We start from the raw sequence: 25859 nt of genomic DNA, 5'->3' as shown, positions 1-25859 counted from the left end.
GCCTTCAGAGGGAGCACTGCCTGTTGACACCTTGATTTCAGACTTCCGGTCCCCAGAACTGTGACAGAATCCATTTCTGTTGCTCTAAGCCACCAAATTTGGGGTCATTTGTGATGTCAGCCTTGGGAAACCAGGGCCAATTACAATAATTAGTCATAATGTTAAACACTTATTGAACATGACTATGTGCCAGGCACCCTGCAAAGCCCTTTTGATAAGTAGTATCTTCTTTAAACCTCACAACAGCCTCATGAGCGAGGTACTGTTCTTATCCCCGTTTTATGGGTGAGCAAAGTGTGGTTCAAACAAGCCACGTCGCTTACCCCAGGCCATGGCTAGGAAGCTGGAATTTGAACTCAGGTCTGCCTGACTCGAAGATCTCCTTTAAGCACCAGAAGCCTTCTGCCCAGTTATGCACCCAGCTCCACAGAGACCAACTCCATGTTGGTGGTTTCTAGCTGTTACATGTTCTTTGTCCCCTTTACTTAAAAAGAGGCCCACTTCTTTCAGCAACTTCTCTCCTGGTCTTAAGCAGTTTCCACCACCTCTGAAGTGAGATATGTTACAATCGGACATTCCTCTGACTGACTCAGTAGGTCCGGGGAACACGTTTCTGTCGGAAGGAACATTTTTGGCACACACAATCACACATTCTTCTTCACGTCTGCTCGGCCTCTGGGCCATTTGGTCTTATTTGCAGATGTTGTCAAGATGAGTCAGAAATCTAGAGAAACTGTGTCCTTGGGGAAGGACAGCGGTCAGGATGGGGTTTCGCTTCTGCGGATTTTGAATTTGTGTAAAGACTAACTCACTGTCCTGGGAGAAAGAGAAGGAAACGTTTGTTTTCTCAAGACTTAAAATCCATTCTCTGAGCTCACTATGTTATCAGAACATCAACTGGATGCTGGCGATGGCCCTATCTCTTGGAGATTAGAAGGGCTTGGTCTATTAATATATATATATATATATATATATATTTCAGAGAGGACGGAAAAGAGAGAGAGAACTAGAAACATCAATGATGAAAGAGAATCATTGATCAGCTGCGTCTTGCATGCCCCACACTGGGGGTCAAGCAAGGAACCTGGTCATGTGCCCTGACTGGAACCTCCCAGTTCATAGGTCAGCACTCAACCACTGAACCTTGCCAGCTGGACTATTTATTTATAATCTTACCCCCAATTACAGCTGACATTCAATATTATAATAGTTTCAGGTGTATAGTACAGTGGTTAGACATTATATAACTTAGAAGTGATCTTCCCATAAGTCTAGTGCCCACCTGGCACAGTATATAGCTATTATAATATTATTGACAATATTCCCCAGGTTATACTTTACATGCTCTGACTATTCTGTAACTTCTTAATCTACAAGGGCTTGTTCTTATCTGCTGACAAGCCCCAATACTCTGTGTGTGGGTTGGGGTCTAGGCTGGATGTATTGGTTACTTCTATTTTTCTAGCCTTTAATTTTTTTTCTTTCAAACAAAAACTAACCCATTTTACAGGTGGAAACATTGAGCCTTGGTGAATCGGAAGGGTTTTCTTCAGGAGAGCTCACCGGGCAGACTTCATTACAAATGCCGTGCCTGCCGCTCAAAGCACCAGTCCAATGAGTGGAAATCAGGGCTGTTACACAATGAGTTTGGAGGCTACTTTTAAAGCAAGTCACGTGTCCCTCCTGTTGCTCTGACCCAAATATGACACAGGAATTCAAAGTTGCTCACAAAGAAGTCCAGAATCGGTCGGGAGGCCCTCCAGGCAACTCGGTTGATTACGGGGCTGCAAGCCTCATTTTCTCAACCACAGTGAGGCTGCTTCACTCGGGACTCCTGTGCTGTTCCAGTTGGGGCACTGCCCGCTGACCTGAGGCAAGTGCCAGGCCTGGGACTGACCCGAGGGCATTGTTCTCTCTGTCCCCAGGCTTCCAGAGCAGGAGAGAGATGTGGATCTCACCTCACTCACAAAGAGGGCTGTGTACTGTGCTGGCCAATGACAGTGAGCAAGGTTGGAAACCAGGACCAAAAGCATCTTCTTTTCTCTTCGGGCCTGAAGGGGAAGGTGCAGGACGGCGGGGCTGCTGCCAGTCCTCAAGGCGGCCCGGGGCTGAGAAGGGTTAGTGCAGGCAGAAGGCTGGCCTCGTAAAGTGGAAGTTTGCCCCAATTTCGCTGTTTCCTGTCCACAGTCCAGGGGCCCTTGGAGCTCCCCATCTCATTTCTCTAAACCAAAACCTGCTCCTGGGATCTTTCACTCACATCAAGAATGGACAAATCTCTTTTTCCGGGAGCCTTTGCATCTTGAAGACTTACAGGAGAAGTAATGGGTCTCTGTGCATGCTCAAATGCCAGCAAAGTTAGGTGAGAGGGGTGGGATGGGACCTGCCCTCAGGGGCAAGGATGCCAGGGGCCGGGCAGGAAAGTTCGGGGGGAAAGCAGGCTGGGCATTTCAGAAAGAGGCAGAGTCATGGAGGCAGGCTTAGTGGCGGGTGAGGGAAGCACTGGAGTTAAGGAGGCAGCAAGCAGAAAACTCTGAACTGAAAACTCATGTTGGAAGTTATCTGCCTTTTCCCTCAAGTGAAAGATTCAAGAAAAGGAAGTATGTATGCAAAACACACTTATACTTCCAGCCATCCAGCCACCATCCATCCACCCACCCAAATGAAATTTTAATGATCATATTCCTACTACCAGAGAGATAGCTAGGAACAAGACTCTAACGTTTCTCTGTGCGTAGAACCATGGAACTTTCTATTTGACTAGTGAATGAGGCTAACAAGAAATATATACCGCCCTGACTGGTTTGGCTCAGTGGATAGAGCATCGGCCTGCGGACTGGGGTGTCCAGGTTCAATTCCTTGGTTGTGGGCACATCCCAGTAGGGGGTGTGCAGGAGGCAGCTGATCGATGTTTCTCTCTCATCGATGTTTCTAACTCTCTATCCCTCTTTTATCCTCTCTGGAAAAAAAAATCAATAAAAAATATATTTTTAAAAGAAATATATATCTTCATGTGGTTGTTGGTTTTCTGGAAAAAAGAAAAAAGAAAAGAAACAGGGTAAGGAGATAAAAGAGCAGAGTGTGAAAGCGAAAGGCCGTTGGGGTGGGGAGTGTGTGGATGAGGTGATTAGGAAGGACTTCCCAGGCAGGGCTCACAGATTTAGCAAATAAAAATATGGGGCCCAGGTGAATTTGAGTTCCAGATAAACGACGAATACATTTTCAATATTTGTGTGTTCCAGGCAATATTTGGAACACATAGGTACTAAAAACTGTCACTTATCTGGAATTCAAATATCACTGGTGCTCTGACCTGGTCCTGGGACTCCTGTGGGCTCCCCCTCCTCCTGGAAGCGAGGGGCAGCGTGTTCCAGGAGCGGGGGCGGAACGTGCCACGCTTCCCAGGCAGAAAGAGCTTGGCTTGTTCAGGAAGAGCCTTGTGTGGCTGCATTAGAGGGAGGCGGGAGGGCATAGTTATGACCCCACAGAGGTGGGTAGTGGCTAGATCACGTGAGGCCCCAGGCCAGTGTTGAGAGTTTGCTTTTTATTCTGCCCCGGGGAACTTATGGCGCACCTGCACTACAATCACTCATTTCCATGAATATTCTAGTTTAGTATTGGCTCCCCCAAAGCAGGTACCATTAACGTTGCTTTAAGACCAGACGAGGATGGGCGGGTAGGGGCCCCTGCCCTGGGGGGATATGAACAGTGTTTCCTCTAAATTCACCTGATCTTTCTCATCTCCTTCCACTTGACTCACTGTTATCTTCTGTTTTCCTAGCACTGGACAGAGCCATTTTCATTGTACCAAAAGAAACGAGCTTACAATGCTTCTGGGAGAGGAGACTTAGGGATTCCAATTCTTACTAGTGTGTAAATGACTAGCAGGCAGTATTTTTCAAAGTGAAGAAGAAGAAGAGAGCACGTGGGTCAAGGGAAGATGGGACAATTAAAAAAGGGAAATTTGGGGTGCTGATGCCAAGTGTTGGCAACTTGAGGAGTTTGCCTAGCTGTGACCCTAAAGCTGAATGTTGGCTCAACAAAAAAACCGTCCTCCCCCATTTCTGTGTTGAGATAGCCAGGAATCTCTCATGGAAGAGAGATTCAGAACCAGGCTGGCTGCAAAATGATACTGCCAGATGGCAGAGCAGTCAAAATATTTAGCTGCAAAGCCCACGCAGTGTTTGGGAAGAGGCTGAACTTGCGTTCCCGCCGCAGACCTCAGCGGGCTCCTTTCTGATAACGTTTGGCTCCTGTGCCATCGCCCCCGTGACTCACAGTGACTCACTGCTCATCTCCAGCAGTTTGCTCCTTGCAAGGATTCATCTGTCAGAAGCAGTCTGCCCTCAGCTTTCTGGTAAAAGATCCCCTATGTCAAAAAGAGCCTTGACTGTATTTCTGAGAGAACGCCCTACCTTACTTTCCATGCAATGTGGGGGTCTTTGGACCCAATACTAATCCTGTTATAGGTGGGGGAACTGACCGAGAAGGGGCTGCCTCACTCAGGTTCCAAGGGGCAGAGCATGAACTTGGACCTTTGACTTGTTAATTCATTTCAAAATTATTTGCCCGGCCGGTGTGGCTCAGTGGTTGAGCGTCAGCCTATGAACCAGGAGGTCATGGTTTGATTCTGTCAGGGCACATGCCTGGGTTTTGGGCTAAATCCCCAATATGGAGACTGCAAGTGGCAGTCAATCAATGATTCTCTCTCATCATTGATGTTTCTCTCTCCCTCTCTCCCTTTGAGTGTGAAATCAATAAAAATATATTTTAAAAATTATTTAATGACTTGTGCAAGACCCCACGGCTACTTGCTTCCCTCTAAAATGAAAATATTTCCTATAAAAGCATTGTTTAGAAACCAGGAGCAGCAGTATCTACAAGGGGAAAAGGTTCCTCACATTTTTTGAAAAGAACTCATGAAAGGGAGATTGAACCACTGGATAATTTTGATCCTTTCAAAAAAGTTAACTCCCCTCCCCACTATATAAAATAATGTTTATTGCAGAAACTTTGGAAAAGTTAGAATAACACAAAAGGGAATATAGAAGTCACCTGTAATTCTTCCACTGATATAACTGCTGTTGACATTTTGATATGTTTCCTTCCTTCCTATCTTTTTCAGACATATATGAACATGTTTTAACAGACTGGGGAAAAAATGTGGTATGAATAGATTGACAACTTGCTTTTCCATGTAACGGTGTTTCCATTTTCTCACATCAGTAAAAGTTTCCATGGCATGTTTGATCCACAGCATACTGTCTGTTAACCTAAATGTAAAAGGCCAAAGGGGAAGGCCACATGCAGCTGAGATATTCCAGGAAGCATTGACTCAAGCAGGAGCCCAAGTCCTGTTCCAATGAGGAGACAGGGGCAGGGTGCTGATGGGAAAGGGAAGGGGAATAAGAATATCAGTAGAAGGAAGGCATTTCTATAGTTGCAGATAAGCCAACACAGTGACGCTAATTCTAAAGAATGTTTTACATTTTCCTGTCTAGTAGTCATCAGTCCAGTAGTCAAAATATCTGCTTTCGTGCTATCCTTGCAAACCCTGTCCAAAGGTTATTTTGTCATTTTTAACATTCCTAAATTTTCAGGCCTAAGATGTGCAAGGCGGTTCCTCGGGCTGGCAGCTCTGGCTCCGTTATCAAGTGGCTCCATGTGCATGATTGTTCACATATCCTGTGAATGATGGCCCAATGGACTTCAACCACTGGGACTTTCCAGTTGTTACCAATGTTTCAATGGTAAACACCACCACACTGGGTGTGCTTTGTGATGCTTCTAAGTGAGTTGTCTGGGCCTTGGTTTGAGGAAAATTAAAAGTAGGGGAAGAAACAGAAAAAGTGCATGGGCATTGGTGTGACTTGTCTGTGGAAGGGAGAGGGGTGAGGCTGTGATTTCAAGCGTCTCCTCTGCAAAGGTTGCTTCCTCCCACTGTGCTCTCACTCTGTTCCTCTCCCTGGGCTCCATTGTGAAAGCTTTCTTAGAATCCTGCAACCAGTCAGATGTTTTCTTCTAAATCTGAATGGCACAGAGCGGCAGCATTTATACATTGCTCATCAGAGAACAGACTGCTCGTTAATCCTTAACATCGGTGGGATGTCACTGCTCACCATCATACCCTCCTTTCCGAAATACAGCTGGGTCCGCTTTTCTGAGACTACCGAGATGTCTTATTGATACACTCAGGGCTATTAAAAAACAGTGCCCTTCTTGTGTGTGACCACAATACAGCCTCCCCCTCCATGGGGAACACCATCTGGGAGGAGCAGCAGGACAGAGGCCCCTAGACTGGAAGGGCCCCGGGAGAGGTCCAGCAGAGGCGAGGGCGGCTGAATGCACTGAGCAATCGAGGGACAGGGAGGCAGACCTGAGGGGGTCTGGGGCCAGCCGTGGGAGGGCGATAGGTCATGGAAAGATGTAGGACATTATTTGTGATAAAGCAATTATCTAGAGGTGACCCCAAGGCGGGAGGGAAGCTAGTGGCCCCAAAGGGTCCATGCCCTTTCCCATGTACCGCTCACAACAAACTGGAAGTATTTAGGGCTTCGGGGTGAGTCTCTGGGTCCTATAAAATGGTCACACAGCTGCAGTCCCCCACTCTTGGAGGTTCTACAATTCAGATGAGCCGTTCTGGCTTCCTAGGTCTACTAGGATGAGACTTTTAATGGCAGCTGACTTTATCCCTGCCATACACCACCTCACATCACCATCAACTGTGATGTGGGGATCACTATCCTTTCTGCCATGAGATCTATATGTATTTTCTCCAATCCCAGAGAACCATGCTGAGTTTTAGGTGAGGAAATCTGACAAGGTCATACTGTGCTGTAGTCAGATTGGGATGCAGTAACAAAGTACCATAGACTACTGGCTTATAAAGCATGGACATTTCTTTCTCACAATTCTGGCTGAATCTGAGATCAGGTGCACGCATGCTCGGGTCCTGGTAGGGCTCTCTTCTGGGTTGCAGGCGTCTGACTCTCATTGAATCCTCACAGCAGCGATTGAGAGCTCCTGTGACTCATAAGGACCCTACTCCACCCTCCTGGCCTCCTCTAACCCTTATTACCTCCCCAAGCCCATCTTTTAATATCATCACATTGGGGGGCAGTGTTTCAACATATAAATTTGAAGGGGACACATACATTCAGTACAGGACACATGGTTATTAAGTGATGGTGGGGTTTAAACTCAGATCTAACTGGCTGGAAAACCTGTTTTCCTTGCACCAAATTATATAATCCTTTCTTAGGACTTCCATTCATTCATCAAAACATTTATGGATCAGCTGCTGGGCACACATTAGGGATGTAGACACAAATAAGAGGCAGTTCCTGCCCTCAAGTGTCTTAGCCTCGAGTGGGCTGCCTAGTCCTACTACATCTCCCAGAATGGCGTGAGGTTATAATGCAGACACACCCTCCCAACACACACACATTGTTTTAGACTTTCTGAAATGGAGATTTGCCTTATTCTCATGAAAGAACCTTGCCAGCTGTCAGGCAGGGTGTGCCATCGCCATGTATGAAAAGCATCCATTGACCTACTTGTCCTCGGTTGACATTAGTACTAACATTCACAATTGAATTTCACTTACATTTGGATCCTTGTCATTTTAAAAAATCATCTAAGAGATAACTCTATGATGACACGTTAACATGACAGGTTATGAATGTCCAGGCCTGCCCATCATGCATGGGCTGTGCAATCAAGGGTAGCAGCAATCGCCATGTCCCTGAGTGCCCACAGTCACCAGAGCCAAGTGCAGGACCCACTCATGCATGGCGAGGGGCTGTCCTTTGGGTGGAAAACAGTCTATACACAGCTTTCCGATGACTTTCTAGAGAAGATATGACACTTCCAATATCTTACTCAGTTCAAAAAGATGAACTAGCAACTTAAACACATTCGTGAAAATTCCAATGTCCTTTATGCCTCAAACTAATCACTAGGATTATTCTCACTGTTAGTATCCTGGTTGTTTCCTTTGGAATAGTTCCTAGATTTATAATTATTTTGTCTTTCAGAATGAGGTTATCTTTTCATTGTTGTTTCCCCAGCAACAGTTACCAGGACTCCTAGGGCAGAGGGCCGGAGCTCTGTGAACAGTACAGTGAGCAGCCAGTGGTCACATGGCCTTCCACATGACTGGCAACCTTAGCACTTCATGAGGGAGTACGCGAAGGCATGTGGTTGGCGGGACCGGGCCTTGATGGTTTGCTACAAATAGGCACTTGTCGGATTGGAAACATAGTCAAGGGGAAGGCATACAATTTGCCTTGATTAAAAAACACTGTCAAATTCACTGACCAGGGAAATCCATCTCTATGCCCATTTTTAGGGTGTTTTATGTTTTCCCTTCTTTATTAAATTTATTGGGGTGACATTGGTTAGTATGGTCATTCAGGATTCAGGAGTGGGTTTCTATGAATTTCATTGTGTTCCCACCACCCAGAGTCCAATCTTCTCCTGTCACCTGATATTAGGACCCCTTCCCCCTACCGTCTTCAACCACCGCACTGCTGCTTGGGTTCACGAGTTTCAGTTTTATATCCCACATGAGTGAAATCATATGGTTCTTAGCTTTTTCTGACTTATTTTACTTAGCATAATATTCTCAAGCTCCATCCATGTTATTGCAAATGGCAGTATTTTGTCCTTAATGCTAAGTAGTATTCCATTGTGTATATGCCCATTATGTGAACCAAGAATGCCAGTGGTGATATGTGATAACAAAGTGTTCCAAGTTTTCAGACTTCAGATGCCATGTGAGGAGGGATTTTCAGAAGGGCTGAGGCCCCCTTTGCACCTGCCTGTCGGGCAGAGGATTCCTGTCTATTCATAACTCAGACGTGAGTCCCACATCTTGGCAAGTCACCTTCTTGCTCCTCCTTAGCAGGAGGTGTTGTTAAGGATGAGTCTGCAAGGCATAATGACTACTTCCCCTGGGGACTCTGAGCAACGTTCTCCTCGTTTCATCAATGAGAACACCCAGATTTCACCCTCTTCCTCTTTACCTAGTTTTAAAAATAAGCACTTTCCCCATACACTCAATAGTTCAGTGACATGTGCTCGCACTGACTCAGCCTTCAGCTCCTTCACTCAGGCCTGCAATGCTGTTTCCCAAGCAACCTTCTGTCACCAACTACGGGAACCCAGACTGGCTTTGCAGGTTCAGATCAAGCCCATGGCCTTCACAGAGCTCTTCTTCGTACCTTGCTGGCAGAGTTCTCTCTCCTGGACCCTTCTAGTTGGCTTCTGTCCATTGCATGGCACTCGCCACAAACCATCCGGTGCTGAAGGTGCCTGTGGGCATGTTTGATCCCAATGTAGCAAAGGCTCCTGCGGGGACTGAAGTCGTTTCTCACAGACCCGGGTTTGCTCCATACATCTGGTTCCAAGGACTCTCCCAGGGGAGCAGGCACATTCTTCAAAGGTCTGGTCAACTCAAGAACATATATGGGCAACAGAGGGGACACTAAGCCCCGTTCAGGAGAGTCTGGATGATCTGGAAAAGGGGGTAACTGTGTGCTCAGACCTCTGCCTCCATTGCATCTTCCATTACTGGGCTCCTCTTTGCTTGTTCCTGCAGCTTCCAGTTGGGAGCACAACACATCTCCCATGACCTTGAACCACAAGCCCGGTACAGGCATCTCACACAAATTATGGCAAAAATCAGCCTAGGATCCTTCTCCCCTTGGGTGAGTGCCATAAGTAGATTGGAAGAGAGAGAAGACATCCTAATAATGTCAAGGATGACAGAAATGCATTTTAAATGTTCGGAATGAGAACTAGTGGCTGGTGAGAACAAAGGCAAACACCTTCTTCCCCATCAGACACTCTTTTCCAAATAAAGAGTGTGGAGAACAACCAGGTTAGCATCTGAAGTCTCAGGCTGAGGAGGGGACAATAGGAGGCATGTGTTTGAAAATGAGTTCAGAGTAAACACATCCAGACACGGAAACAACCTGTGGGTGGTGGCTGTATCGCTGTCGAAACTTGGGGAGAAATAATGAAAAGAAGACCAGAGACTGAAGACACCACCCTGTTTTCCAAAGGGGAAATGAAGTAGATTCTGGACACTCCAGAATGGTGAGTTAATGGTAAACTCTGGCCAAATCTAGAATATAGAGGGTGAGCATTTTGACTCCTAACGACTGCTGGTTTCTTTCCAGATCCTGATTCAACAAAGAAAGTGTCATACCAAGCTAACTTCCTTCCCTCTCTGATAGGATCGCTAGAGCAACCAGCCAAGGAAATACCAGTAAAACACTAGCAGAGAGTGCAGAGACCAGTGAGGTGGATCGAGCAGAACACAATCTTTAAGGTAACAGATAACACTTTCAATAGTTTACTCTGTGCTAGAGGAGATGATTCCAAGGGCTTTTTGTATCCTTTATCTATTTAATTCCCCATGATGTAGGTACTAACATTATTCTCATTTGGCTGACGAGAACACTGCGGCAAAGTAAAAGCAATGGGTCTCAAGGTCATACAGGTAGGATTCCAAAATCAGGCAATGTGACCCCCAGATCCCGCTTCTCACATCAGGCGATCCTGCCTTTCCACATGAATGGCAAGGCCGATAAAGAGGGGAAATGGGAATATCCCTTTTCCGTACAGGTGAGCGAACTTGCCCTCTCTCTTGCACACAGGAGAGGGAAAAGTGTGGGCGCACATCTTGCCTTTCTCTGCCCTCTTACCCACTCACTTCCCTGAGGGGAGGAGGGCGATGTTCTGTTTGCTAAGACTGGGAGAGGCCACTGAGCGCACACTCTCGGCATGGCAAGGTTATTGGGGCAGAATTTGGCTACAAGGGGAGCTTGTAGTTTAAGTGCGTCAATTCCAGGGCTGATAGTCAAAGTATTTTCATTACCAGTTCATCACCAGACCAGCAAGCAGAAGAGAGGCAGGACATGAACCACCGATGTGGCTGGTCCAGTCCTGGTAAGCTTATGCTAACAGGGCTGTGAGTCAGGGTACTTAGCCCTATTGTGATCTCAGCTTCATCAATCCAGTTGTCTCAGTAAGAGATGAGCTATCTTGATTTCCATTAGTTTGACTTCTATGTCCTGTTTTCTAAATTTGTTCTGGGCGTAAAGAGGGGAAAGACAGGATATGATTAATCATCACCAGCAAACCTCCAATTGTCCTTTGTACTTTTCAGATAATATCCCAAATACCAAGTGCAGTTTCTGATTTTAACCAGTTAACTGCCATGCGTCCAAAACAGAAACCATCCAGCGTGCATCTATAACACGCTTACGGAGTACAAAGGGTTAAAGGTGATGCTGACAAACTAAAAGCCACTCAGGAGCCTGGGTCAAGCCTACACAGGAGTCTGTGTGGTATGAAGTGGATAGAAGGAAGAGGGGCCCCTCATGTCATTACTCCCTCGGGGGACATGGATGGACATGGAGGTCCACAGTGGGGTGGGCTGGGAGGGGCCAGGATCTGGGACAAGAAATGGTCTTTGGCAAAGAAAGTGATACAACTTTGGGACCAAGATGGGACCTCAGTACTTTAGAGTAGGGGGTCAGCAAACCAGGTATACTATCTGGCTCTCTACACTAAAAACATGTGAAGCTCTGGTCTTGACTTAGGAAAGTAACTTTAAGTGTGAGGAGAGGGAGTGGGGAGAGAAGGAAGGAAGGAAGGAAAAAGGAGTATTCTCAGAGCCAGGACCTTTGTGGGAAAAGGCAGAGAGGAAGGAGTTAGGGAGGGACCACCACCATGTCTTTCTATGTGGCCATCCCTCCTCATCATGTGAGCTGGGCAACGTAACCTTTCACACCAAATTACTGACATCTATCTGTGTGAATTCTGAGAAGGTGAAAAAAGTGGTCTTTTCTCCAGGCTTTCATAATTGGCAGCACAAAAACAACGTAGAACGCAAACACAGGTAATCAAAAATGTTTTAATGATTAATGTTCGGACTTTTTGCAACAGTGTGGGAATATCCAGATGAGCTAAGCACACTTTGACAGCACACTACCGAATGTTATAGTTTCTGTTTGAAATATGTAAAGACTTTCGCAAACTAGTACCTAGGAGGACATACATTTACAAATATACACATTCTAGATTTGATCAGGTAAATGTAAACAGATGCTGTTGACTCCTTCCAAACAGAAAACCCACAAGACTAAGAGAACCATGTGGCTCCCTAAAATACGAATGTGCAAAATTAAAGCATGATATTTACATAAATACCAAACCAACAATTCATTTATACATTGTCAATGACTTTCTAAGATGGTCACAAGTGGTTCAAGTCTCAATGGAGAAGACTGAATCCCAACACCTTAAAATGACACACACAATATTCCATATCTGTTTGACCACTGCCCCCTCTCAGAAGTGAGACATGACTTTACAAGCACTCGATTCTTTTTAAACAAGCAGTTCTGAACAAACCTTAAGATTCCAAGCAGAAAAAAACAACAGGTGCTGTTAGATTTACATTAAACAAACGATCTCTAGCCAATTTCCCAGTTCTCTTGTGCTATAAATACCTGTTTAATTTCATCTTACATTTTTCTTTTTTTATGGAAGTCCTCCCCCCACCCCCTCTTTCTTTATTAATTTTGGTAAGCGAGGCACATTTTAAAAGGAAGTTTGTGTCAAAACAGATAGCGGTACAGAAATCAATCTGTGTCTGGACCCTGGCAGCCATTGCTCACCTGTGGGAGGCTGTCAAATGGCACACAATCAGTCCTCCCGCTGGAAAAGCTGATCTCCTGCTCTCAGCTTGAGTGGAAAGCAAAATGGGCTCTGTTTCCCACATGAAAACACTTAGCACTTCAGAAATGACACACGGCCTACTCATCCTACACACTTCCGAAAATCTTGAAGATAAAGAATATATATTTACGTTTCATCAAGGCTGCTTTAGCGCCCCCCTCCCCCTTTTTACATTATTAATAGTGGCACTCAAAATAAAAAAATAAGATCTGTTAAAAAGTTAAACTGACTGTTCCACTAGATTTGAGTCTGCCTGATTTAAAGCCAGTATTACAAAAGGTGCCGTTTCTGATTTCACACACACAAGTCACCTGAAAATGTGTCGCACGCTAATTTCATCAATCATGGTCTTTGATTTTTTTCTAATCAGAGCTATGGAAAATGAATCACAACTTGAAACGTATCCTAATTTAAACTAGTAAGCTTTGGGCCCTGCTTTTTAAATTTTAAGGCATGTGTGTTTCTCTACTGTAACATTGTACAAATTTACAATCACATGCATGATCTACAGTAAAAATAAAAACACAACAGTTTGGATTACAGTGTTTTCAAATTGTGAATCACAATTCAGCACCTATCATGTTATAACTAATAAGGCAACAGCAGTGTCATATACTACAATAACACTCCCTCCGCGGCGTGGCGCAGGGGTCGGCGAGAGCCCAGAAATGTTAAAAATCTTATGCCTACTTGTCTAAATCTGTATACATTTCCTAGGGGTTTTGAAGTGGTGAAAGAGGTCCTACGTGAATCACGCTATTGTAGGCTGGACTAGTTACAGCAGCTGTTAACGAGCATCGGGCACAACTCATACTGTGCTTACAATCAGACGACGTGGTGGGGAGGTTTGCAACTCTTCGACCTCAATCCTTCCGTTGCTTCCTCAGCTTCACATTGTTTTCCAGGGATGAAAAGCTGTTGGTGTGTCCGTTGGCGGCAGTCAGGGACCCGTTCTGGTGGTCCTTCAGGTGCTCTTTCCGCCGGGAGGCTCCCTGCTTGTTGTAAGTCTGAAAGACACAGGGCAGATAGCAGCATGTGTCCGTGCTATGCGAGGCCGGCACCCTAACATTAACCTCGTTCCCCTCCAGGTATGTGCGAACAAGGTACAGGGGAGCACGAGGAGGCGGAATCATGGCTGAGCTGCCAGGTGGCTGCTAGACACGACCAGGTGCTACTGCCCGGGCATCTGTGGCCTCTGCCCTTGCTCCTGATCTCCTGTGCCTGCCCTGGAACCAGATACTGCCTCCGGGAGCGGGTAATGGGAGGCAGGAGAACCGGCAGTGGCTGTAAAGTGGTCAGACTCCACCGGAGATAATTGGCCCTAAGTGGACCCCTCTGTGAGCAAGGACCTGCATTACCTCATGCCCTTGGAAATGAGCTGAGCTGCAAACGAGAAGTGGATGTGCAAGAAAACTGGGACAAAGGGCAGATTTCTATCTATAGCTGATGGACTGAGATGGAGATTTCTTCGGACATTTAATTCAGCGGCGAGGTTCAGAGCAGCGGGGCTGTGAGACTTCTGGCTGAAAATCACCTACCACGTGTCTGCCGCAGGTCTTAAGGGAAGCGACACAGGAACCTGCTGAACAGTTTTGCTTTCCCACATAAATCCCAAACCTCCCTTGCCCAAATCTAGAACTCGGGAAGTCCGGGACAGATTTAGCGTCTTCTACATTAGCAGGGACCCTCCGCTCCCAAAGGCAGGGGCTGCCCTGCCCCGTGACTGTTAGTGCCCACTGCCCAGAGTCTACCCGCCCCCCTTAGATAAACAGGCGACGGCCTCTGCTGATAAAGCCCACAGCCCCACTGCCACCGAGGAGGGAGACTTACCTGAATGTAGAAGTTTGTGAAGAGAGTAATCAGGGAAATCATGTATCCGATTTGGAAATATAACCAACCAAGAGGGAACGAACATGGCCAGATGACCCCGCAGGTGGTCTGGATGATTGTCAGCACAAACTGAATCTGGGGGGGAGAGAGGACACAGCTGAGCGTGGGGCACAGCCGTGGACACGGGGCCATGCCAGCCTGGCTCCTTCCCCTGCACCCCCCACTTGCCAATTACACTTATCTGCCTTTCTGTAGGGACCACAAACACGAAGCAGACATCAAACTCATCCCAAACTACCCAAACTACTGCCTTTCTGTCTTATGTACATTCTTCCTCCCCTCCAAGCTATTTAAACCACCTTTCCTGCAATTCAGAGGATAGTTAACAACACTGTCTCGTGTATTTGAAAGTTGCTCTGAGTACTTCTTAAAGTTCTCATCACAAGAAAAAAACCTTGTAACTACACAAGGTGAAAGATGTTAACTGGATACACTATCGTGATCATTTCATAAAACACACATATTATCAAATCATTATATGTCAAACTCGTGGCCTGTGGGCTGCATGTCTTGGTTATTTGGCCTGTGTTAGTCTTTGAGTTTGACATGCTTGCTGTACACCTTTAACGTATACAATATTTTATGTCTCAATGAAGCTGGAGACAAAAAGAAAATGTTAAAACAACAACAACCACCACCACCAAAACACACACGGAAACTTGAGGGACAAATAGAGAGTGATGCAGGTTGCTTCTTTAAGGGAGGAAGGAGTGGGGCGCATGCTTAAAGAAACCAGTGATGTCACTGCAGAATGTCCCATCCCGCTGGACACAATCCTATTCCTTGTCTCTGTTCCCTGTAGGTTTGAAGGCTGACAAGAAGATTTAAACTCTTATCAGGACACAATGGGAAGTCCATAGCATGTTTTTGATGAGTAAATCTTGAAAAGCATGTGCGAGTGCTTGGGAAACGGAGGCAGGAGTGTTTGAATGAAGTGTGGCTGCTGGAGGAGGCATCTTCAGGAGGAGTAACATAGAGGGCGAGGCTCTGCCCGCTGGATTTCGGGCCCAGCTACCGGTGTTCCTAAATAAAAGCTGGTTCCTTCTTTTTCTGCTTCTCCTTTTTAAGGTAAGAACTCTAGGCTGAGTCATAACTAGGAGAGGTGCTCAAAATAAACCTCAGCAAACTGCATGTGACCTTCTGCCCCAAAGGGCAGAGCCTCCTAGGAGGCCGCTTCCCGGATCCCGTTGGTTCTTTTACATTCTGCTTCTGCGGGCCTGCGGCTGTGTGGTGCACGCCAATCTCCTCCTCCTCCTCCTCCTCCTCCTCGCTGCTTAACGAGAAGATGAAGATGAGGAACAATTATCCCTCCTGGGGAGGGGGGCGGGGAGAGGAAGAGCTCACAAGGACTGCAGAGCCACCGGCAGGAGGTGATAATGAAATGCCACACACACCAAGGGCTCAGCTCTCTGATTTGTTTTCCCAGATTGTTATTTTTAAATACTGAAAAATCTCAGTTTTTGGAGGGATCTGAATCCGCTTGGTTTCTTCAGAAAATTGTTAACAGGCAGGGCTGCGGGTATAATGTCTAAGTCCACCCCCCTCCTCACCTCCCCCCAGCTAGTTATTGCTTCAGGGCCCCTTTCTGCAAAATGGGGGTATTAACGTGACATCAGACTACTGGAACAATCCATGCCAAACTGCTCACTTAGACTTAGTATGAGTGCCCGACGTAGTCGATTCCACAAATGGCAGCGTGTATCCTTAGTAGCGATAGTATTAATGATGAGATTGTGGAAGAATTCAGGAGGGGACAGGAATAGGGATCTATAAGATACTGACACTAGGGAAAGTTTGAGGAAAGGATGGTGAGAAATAAGCAGCAGGTGTGACAGCTGCTGGTGTCCTGGGCACAGCGAACCCAAGGAGGGGCTTCAGAGCACAGCGGGTGTCATTCTCACCCCAGGCGCTCCATCACCCAGGAGCTGCGGTCACCGCATCTGCCTTAGCAAATACCCTCGCTGCCTACTAAGCTGCAAGCACCCTGCATTGATGCCACTCCACGCTCCTTCTCAAACTCCTGGGAACACAGACAGCTTTCACTTTGGATTCTGGGTTACATTTAGAAAACACCTAGACACACACACACACACACACACACACACACACACACACACGCTTTGTGCACAAACTGAGAACACAGGACTGAACTTGAAGTCAGAAAATTAGCTTCTGGTCCTTATTATGCAACTCAACTAGCTGCACACCCGCTCTGCCTCATTTGTTTAATTGGAACCAATGAGGAAGGGTGGGAAAGGCATAGGGTGGGTGCTGTTAACATCAATCAGGCCAGGAAGGCAGCAAGAGCACAGGAAGAGCTCTGTGACCCCGGCAGGGAGTGCTGGGGACAGAGGGTCACTCACCAGCTGCCCCTGCGTGATGTACTTCTTCCACCAGAGGTACGGGCGCATGGAAGGGACAGAAGACAGACCGTAGTATGAGTACATGAGGACGTGGATGAAGCTGTTAAGTGTGGCACCAAAATAAGCTGCAGGGACAGAGAGGGTTTGGAGGAGAGGATGCATCAGTGTTTTATACATAACAAGCAATACAACAAAACCCAAGGTTCTTTTTAAATCTGGAAATCAGAGGATTCTGAACAGGGGCTAGCAAACACTGCAGCAGCACTCCTCAGAGGTGCAATCGGAATTCACCTTCCACGTGGCCGGGCAGCCGTCAGGGGCTCCAAGCCCAGGCTCAGCTGTCGCTTCCAGGTGAGCATCTAACAGCCGCCATGAAAGCACCTGCCCTGCTGAGATACCAGAAGGCTTTGCCGCCAGAGCCTCACCCACTGCCCACTGCCCACTGACTGCGGGAGCTGCTGCTCTCTGCGAGCCCAGGGCCCCAGGCTGCTGCGTTGAGGGCTGGGGAAGACAGTGAGGGCGCTGTGCTCAAAGCTGTCTGTCCCTGAACATGGCTGAGCGTTGTGGAGGCCTTTGAAGTCGCTTCCTAATTATTCCCCAGGACTGCAGCACTGAGGCCATATATTTTTATTGCTAACACAGATAAGAGTCTAGTTCCTTAGAGATGAAAGGCCCGCCTTTATCGCATGATTTTTAATTTCCAGTAGGATTCACTTTTTTTTTTTTGATTCTCTGTTCTCCTCCACAGCAGGAAACCAACAAAGCCGCCTGGCTTTTCCCTGTGCAGTCGGAGGTGAACAAAGCTGGAATCAGGAAATGAGTTTGTATCCCTGGCTAAGACAGCACCTGGCTGTGTGACCCTGGACAAGTCACATTCGTTCTCTGGTTGTTTCTCCTGGGCCAGCTTAAAATCTGTCATCCTGTAAGTTCTTTGAAAATGTAAAACACTCTTCAAAGGTAATGAGGTGCTGTTTCTGCGAGAGAGTTAAGTCAGTTAATCCTCAGCCACAGAGTATCGATGGTGAGAAAAGCAACAAGACTAGCGAGGGTTCTGTACCAACCCTCCTACCGTCTGTTTTCTCTTCAGCTGGAAGGAGCTGTATGTGGAAAGCCCTGTGTAGTCCTAAAATTCTATGACTGTGTGACTCTTGGTAAGCCGACTGAATTAAGGGCAGTGCTATCCCAGGAGGGAAAAAAAAAAAAAAAATGAGAATCGGCTTAAAGGTTCTCAGTCAAATCTGGCAGTGATGGATGACAGGAATTGGGACATTTGTGAGAACTCCCATGCTGAGCCCGAAGGTGACAACTTACTCTCTGACAGTAATAGGAGAGTCCCATCAAAAACTGTCCAAAGCCACCCACACCCTGCTCAACGTGTTTCATAGAATGTGAGGGTTCATGACATTAGAAAATGTGCGGATTCCCTGATGCAACGCATAGCAAAAGCTCTATTTCATAATCAGCCTTGCTCTCTGGCGCTCACTCCAAGGTGTGACTGCATCCTCCTGGCCTGCCCGCCAGTCAAACATCTTCCACGAGGCAGAGAGATACTAGAAATGACCTGGAACGGCAGCCCTGCTTGGCAGAGAACACTGTCCCTGTCTCTTAACATGCCCCAGGCTGGGGATTCATTATTTCGCTCCTCCTACCCAGATCAGCACAGACCATTCACTAAACCAGGAAAAGCTCCTGGCCGCGTACTGAGCACACAGGCCACACAGACTCTTGTGAGAAGCACCCCGGACACAACACTCGAGTGCTTGACCTAGAAATCTACGGAAACGGCTCCTTGTCTACGACCCTTCGGTTCAACCGGGAGTTTCTGCTCACACCTGTCCCCAAGCCCCCTCCACGTGAGACTCACAGTGGCCGCAGGGGACCCAGTTCATCACGAACCACCAGATGTTCAGCATGGAGGCGTGGTGGTAGACGTGCAGGACCGTGATCTGGTGGTTGTTCTTGCGCAGGATGAAGAAGAAGGTGTCCATGAACTCGATGAGTTTGGAGAAGTAGTACCACCAGAGGACACGGATAATCTAGGAGGAAGGCTGTCAGTGTTTCTCTGGGACATCTCCCCTGACACCTTTCCCGTCGCCCCAGAACCCCATGTTGGCTGGAAGAAGCCCGAGCGCCCTGCTGGCCCCTACAGACCTTTGGTTAAAGCCACTTGCCGGTCTCTCAGAAGTGGCTTTAACCAAAGAGCACGGCGTGGGCAGGTTTGAAGTAACGGCGGGGGAGGTTTTAAAAGGGCCACTGACACCCTTTAAGACTCAAAAACAGGAGGCTTCATAGTTCAAAACACTGGAGTTGGCCCGTTGTCTTTGGAGTCTGCAGAGCCATCGGGACCGAAAAGCCACCTGAGAGGGACTCCTGATTTCAGAGGCTGTTGTGGGGCGGGGGACAGGGCATGAAGCCAAGAAAAAAAGAAATTGGGACTTCCAGTGTCAGGTCCCCGCCCACTTGAGTGTCTAAGGAGGTGGAACCAGACTTTTATGTCAGAACAAACACGCAGTGAGGGAGTCAGGATCTGCCGGCCACCACGCAGAGGACGCTCAGAGGAATAGCCGTTATTCTATGATCTCATTTAGAGAAATAATGTATAACTATGGATAAATGCACGCATTTCCCCCCTGGAAAGTGTTAATAGGGCTTACTTTTACAGAGAAGGAAACTTTAGTATTCATTTTGTACCTTTACATGTTGTTCAAATTTCATTATTATGTGTACACGCTGCTTTTTAAGGGTCTCTTAAAAATGTCAACAGGGAAGACCTGGACAGTGAGGTTATAAGCTGTTTTGTCTTTTGTGCAATTTTTTTTTTTTAATTTGAAAAACGATTTAAAATAAAAAAAGACGGACAGTACCTTCATATCTGCTTCGCCCGCACTCCGTGTACCCTGACAGAAGAAGTTGTATTGGCCTTCCCATACTCCTGTCACTAACTAAAAAAAAAAAAAAGAAGAAGAAAAACCAATTACCAACACTATCAGAACATTAAAGCCCTAATCAATGAAAGTTCATTAGTTTCAGAATCACTGAAAATTGACCTTGGGCTGGCTGAGGCAAGTTTGCTCTGAGCAAAACACATAATGACAGGGGAGTGTGAATAAAGCTTAAGTTGAAACGACTTGAGCCTCGATTTCACAAGGGGTGGACGGGGTGAGAGGAGGAGGAGTGCACCCGGGAGCGCTCCTGGCTGCAGTTCTCCAAGCTGCTTCTCTGCGTCCAACCAGAGTCACCCCAAGGGCTTATTACCACACAGATCGCTGGCAGGGTTTCTGATCCAGCAGCAGGCCACCTGGGGCGGGCTCTAAGAATTCTGATTTCTAACAAGTGCTCGCACTTCGGGAACCACTGCTAGAAGTCTAGGGGTCATTTAGTTCAGCCTCATCATTATTTCCTGTGGCTGTGTCATCTGCTGGATCCATGCATTAGACCTCTACAGACTGAGGAAGCTGTGCCCATTCCTCAGAATTCACCTCAGCACAGTGGGCAAGCACCCCAGAATTGGGCTGCAAGCTCCAGTGGCAGCTCACTGTGGGGGGCCTCAGTGCCCTCTTGTGCACACAATGAGGACACCTGGCCTAGAGGAGACCCACAGACCCACTGCAGTGTTCCAGAGGAAAGGCCTGATTTGCCCACCCTGTGCATGTCCACTGTCCGCTACGTTCTACCAGGGGTCCTCAAACTTTTTAAAGTGGGGGCCAGATCACGGTCCCTCAGAGAGCTGGAGGGCCGGACTATATGAACTACTAATTCCTACTGTAACACCTCGGCTGTGCTCACTGCCCAAAAAACCTGGCGGGCCGGATCAGACTCCTCTGTGGGCCACATGTGGCCCTCAGGCCGTAGTTTGAAGACGCCTGTAAGACAAACACTCTTGAGATGCTCCTCTTTGTCCAGGTAAACTGCAGGTCCCTGCTTCCTCCTAAAGCCTAGGGCAGTGGTAGGCAAACTTTGGCTCTTGAGCCGCGGTTTGCCGCTCTGTTGACTAACGAGTTTGCCAACCACTGGGATAGGGGCTTAATCACAAGAAACAACAACAGCCTGTAATTATTGGAATCGAGAGTCTAGGTCAGTGGTCGGCAAACTTATTAGTCAACAGAGCGGCAAACCACGGCTCGTGAGTTGCATGGGGCTCTAGAGCCACAGTTTGCTGACCAGAGGGAAGAGATCTGAGGTGGCCTGCCTTGTGCCTGATCTCATCCCAGTGTCCAACCAAAGGACTGGCCCTGGTGCTCAAAGTGTGTCCCCCAGTCCGCTGCATAAGCATCACATGGGAACTTATAAGACACGCAAATTCCTGAGCCCACCCCAGACTTTCAGAATGAAAACTCTGGGGATGGACCATGAAGGCAGGGCCTTCAAGTCCTGGGTCACAGAACCTTTGAAAATATAATACTGTGGTTTGCCGAAACCGGTTTGGCTCAATGGATAGAGTGTCGGCTTGGGAACTGAAGGGACCCGGGTTCGATTCTGGTCAAGGGCATGTATCTTGGTTGTGGGCATATCCCCAGTAGGGGGTGTGCAGGAGGCAGCTGGTCGATGACTTTTTCTCATTGATGTTTCTAACTCTCTATCTCTCTCCCTTCCTCTCTGTACAAAATCAATAAAATATATTTAAAATAAACAAACAAACAAATAAATAAACAAATAAAAAAGTGCAGTTCCAAGCCAGCAGCAGCAGCATCACCCAGGAATTAGTTAGAAATCACAAGCCTCACACCACACTTCCTACTGAATCAGAAATTTCTAGGTGTGAAGCCCGGCGGTGCAGTAATAGGTTGGCTGCTTCCCATGTGATCGGATGCAATTAGGGGTAAGGACCACTAGGAGGAAGCTATAGTTCCCATTCTAGCTGCATAACTGGATCACCTGGGAGCTTGTAACAGTTGCTAACCTCTAGCCTCCTCCAGACCATTAAACTAGAGTTTTGAAGAGCCTTTTACACAGCTCTTGAGTTAATTCTGATGTGTAACTAGGACAACTGGTTTCGAGCTCCTTAACTTCAAATAAGAAAGGATTCACATCTCAGTGCCTTGAGAAAGATGCAACTGAGAACACAGGACTCCAGAGCCTCCCCCACAGGGAACAAAGGATTGCAAGGGTCTAGACACATTGCTAAACCTTCCCCAGTCTGACCTCAGAAGTAAATCCTGGCAGTGGGTGTACCTACTGAACCCCCTGCTTAGAATCTAACTGTTCTATTCACTTCTTTTTCGTGGCTTCCTTCTACTTTGTCATCTTCTATACACAAAAAAGCATTAAGGGCTAACACAGTTTTCCATGGACATAGGTCAACACAGAGATTTTAGGAAAGTCTGAAGCATGAGCCGACACAGGCCATTTGTATGGAAACTAGGACCACTGGTTTCGAGCTGGGAAGTCATCATTCTGTGATGGGAGCACTCGGATCAGGAGGCAGAAGAAGAGTGCCAGGGCCTGGAAAGCAACCTTCTCCATCCAGGCATCCCAGGACAGCTAGTCCTTGGTTGTTTTTTACTGTAAAAAAGGTTGGACTAAATATCTCTAAAGGTTCCGTTCCAATTTTCTACAATCTCTATGTTAAGATTTCTTCATCTGGTCTTTGAAAGACTAGCACCCACAAGGTAATTTATAAGAAGGTATATTATCTTTTTGATCTTATACCACTCTCTAAAGTTACGGCCAGATAAGCATACTACATTCAGCCCTATCAGAAGTCCCAGGAATCAAGATAAAAAGCCTGAGTCCAAAGTGCAGTTGGGAGAGGTTTTACAACTAAGGATAGAAAGAAGCAGCCACATCAAGACTGACAGGAGGGGCAGAGGCATCGAATGGGTTGGTCTCACACCTATGTGTGGTGGATAAAAATCAGGAGGGATAGCTTGGCTGCAGAGGTCCCCCCAGAGGAACAAGGGTCCCAGCCCCACAACAGTCCGTCCCCCCGGCCCCCCCCCCCCCCATCCCGAGGCTTCAGAGCTGGGAAGAGAAGTCCCCATAACTTTGGGATGTAAAAACCAGCAGGGATTGAGGCTGAGTGAGACGGAAGGCTTCTGGAGTCCCAGGCAGTTCCTCTTAAAGGACCTGCCCACGGACTTACTAAGACTCAACTCCCTCTGAGCTCCAGCTCTGGAGAGCAGCTTGAAAGGAACTGGAGACAGACAGGGAGGAAGTGAATTGTCTGGCTTCAGGGTGAGAAGCAGATGGGCAGCTTTTTCCCAGACAGAAGTGCAGATAGAGTCTGTTGCTCCTTTGCTGAGCTCTTTCCTCACAGAGCTGGTAGGCAGGCACCATTTCTGAGTCTCCAACCTGGCTCACACTGTTTGCCCACCCTGATGATTTGCTGAGACCCCACCCACCCAAGCTGTTTTCAGTGGCTTTTCCATACAAATGGCCTGTGTCGGCTCATGCTTCAGACTTTCCTAAAATCTCTCAAACAAGTATCTGGCCTTGGTGTGTCCAGGACCTCTTGCTAAGTGGCCACAGGCCCAGCACTAGCAGCAGCCAGCCTTGATTTGCAGCTAGGCCTCCCCTGCAAATCTGAGAAAAGTGGCAGCCATTTGCAGGACCCTCATATCTCTGTTCTTTTTCTCCTAGACTCGAAGGTACATCATGAGACTTGAGTCAGGAGAGCAGTGGGCAGCAGCACCTCATCCAGGCTTACTCCCTGAACCTATCTCCAAGGCCTCCCTTTTTCTATGTCTCTCTCCTACTGCCTCTTCTACCTTAACTTATTCCCTATAATCCCACTGACATCCCAACCTCAAGTGTGGACACACGTCATTTGAGGGGTCTGTTAACTCGAGCAGAAGGTACTCTCTGTCACATGCCTTCTTTTAAAATGTCTTTCACAAGGAATCCAGGTGGGGCTGCCTCAACTCTAAGCTAATTAACCTAAAATCCTATTTGCTCCCCTCATAAATGACAACAAATCTGCCTAAAACACCTGTTGAAGGCTAAAGAACTCAAACTTTGGTCTTGGGTGGTGAACCGAGCATAACGCAAGTACACAAACCAGAAGCTTCTCACCGGCCACCTCACTGCCGAGCACACCTCGCATCTACCTCAGAGGCTCCTGCAGGCATTCCACCAGGCTTCACTGCAACACTCCCTGGACCGATCACTGCTGCCCTCAAACCAGAGAATTCTGTCTCATAACCCACTGGTGACTCACCACGGACTTCAGAATGAAACCCTAAATCCTAGGCACAGTGTTCAGAAATACATGTTCTTCCACAGTGATCCTCCACGTTAATCCTTCTCCCTGGCCAACAGCAGGCCGGACCCACCTCCCTCCTCCAAGCCTGCCTCTCCTTAGCCATTGCACTGGACCAAGGGGAAGAGCGCAGGTGTGGGCACTAGCCAGAACAAGGCTAACTTCTCGCTGAGCTACTCCGTTTAGCTTGGGAAGATCTTTTAATCTCTTTGGGCCTCAGTTTCCTCACTGTTCAAAGAGGATAAAAATAATAGTCCCGCCTCTTAAGGCTGAGAAGTTAAGGGGATAGAGTGAGCAATGCTTCTCTTATCCCACCTGGAATGCAGGGTAAGCACAATCAATGTAAGCAACGACCTTTCCTTTCTTTCTTAAAAAAAAAAAAAAAAAAAAAAAAAAAAAAAAAAAAAAAAAAAATATATATATATATATATATATATATATATATATATATATATATATATTGATTTTTTACAGAGAGGAAGGGAGAGGGATAGAAAGTTAGAAACATTGATGAGAGAGAGATATTGATCAGCTGCCTCCTGCACACTACCCACTGGGGATGTGCCTGGAACCAAGGTACATGCCCTTGACCGGAATCGAACCTGGGACCTTTGAGTCCGCAGGCCGCCGACACTATCCACTGAGCCAAACCGGGTAGGGTGACCTTTCCTTTCTTCCTTTCAGCTGGGATGCTCTGCAACCACGAACCCCATCTGTAGCTCTCAAAATCCTTTCTACCCGTCAAAGTTCAGTTAAAACTATTTGCTTCCTGACTACTCCCTTCAGCCCTTCAGGCTGCTGTCCATTCTTCCTCCAAGCTCACTCTGCGTGACTCGTGCTTACTTGCTCACATGCTCCCTTTTAAGCTCTAGTTCATGGGTCTGTTTGAAGCAGCTGCGCAAGAGCTCAGCAGGGCCTGTGGCTCCAGCCTCCATGGAAGCCAGTGCAGCGCGGGCACTGTACACAGAGGTGCCCAACAAGTATTAGCGGACCTACTGGCAGCAGCTCCAGGTGCTGCTCTTGTCCCCCAGATCCAGGTCTCATGTTTAATTTATAGGAGGAAAAAAAAAAAAAGGTGCTGTTTTTGCTTTGCAAATGGAGGAACTGGAATACAAGAAAGTGTCTCAATGAGGTCTGAACGTGACAAATTTCTGAATTCTGTTCACAAGATGAAGACCAGTGGAAAGTTCAATTCTTAAGTATCTGTGGCTTCAGAAGGGTTAGAATAGCAACACCCGAGGACCAACCCCTGAGTTAAATTTTACTCATCTAAGAGTCTCAGAACATCCTCCATAAAGTGGCCGGTATAGGGTCCTCTCCCCCCATTCCCGTCAGAAGAAAACCACACAGTTCAGGGCTTTAAGACCCAGTGGTGACTCATGACTGTGAGTAACAGACCCCAGAGGCTTTCCCAAGCAAAGAGCTGGCCTTCCCTCCAGCCCTGAGAGCATCTCCAGACAACATCTCATCCCTCGGCCACTCTTTCCCTCCAGGGCCCAGGCCAGGCTTCTTTCCAAAGAGCTGCCTTGGTGGGTCCCTGGAAATTCACCGCAGGGGGGAGAGGGCCAGGAGACTGCACAAAGGTGAGGCTTCTGCACATCAGCTCAGAGAGGGCAGAACCGTGCTCCCATGGAAGAGGCCACAAGGAGCAGCTCCCA

General features: G+C 47.3%; 1 protein-coding gene across 4 annotated transcripts in view; it reads right to left on the bottom strand.

Moving 5' to 3' along the window:
• Nucleotides 1–11907: 11907 nt before the first annotated feature.
• The window catches only part of ELOVL5 (ELOVL fatty acid elongase 5), a 79523-nt gene continuing 65571 nt past the window's right edge, over nt 11908–25859 (bottom strand). For 3 of the 4 annotated variants that reach the window (XM_045573340.1, XM_036413647.2, XM_045573341.1), the window contains exons 4-8: nt 19868–19945; nt 18868–19039; nt 17004–17128; nt 14581–14715; nt 11908–13757 (exon numbers count right to left, since the gene is read on the bottom strand). In XM_045573340.1, coding sequence (XP_045429296.1) covers nt 13614–13757; nt 14581–14715; nt 17004–17128; nt 18868–19039; nt 19868–19945 — 654 coding nt within the window. In that variant the 3' untranslated portion in view covers nt 11908–13613. The remainder of the gene's footprint in view (nt 13758–14580; nt 14716–17003; nt 17129–18867; nt 19040–19867; nt 19946–25859) is intronic. The other variant, XM_036413650.2, reaches the window with a different exon arrangement.

This window comes from Pipistrellus kuhlii, unplaced genomic scaffold (assembly GCF_014108245.1).
Source record: "Pipistrellus kuhlii isolate mPipKuh1 unplaced genomic scaffold, mPipKuh1.p scaffold_m20_p_5, whole genome shotgun sequence".
NCBI lineage: Eukaryota > Metazoa > Chordata > Mammalia > Chiroptera > Vespertilionidae > Pipistrellus > Pipistrellus kuhlii.
Note: the sequence above shows the minus strand (reverse complement) of the source record. Positions and strands in the feature narration are given on the sequence as shown.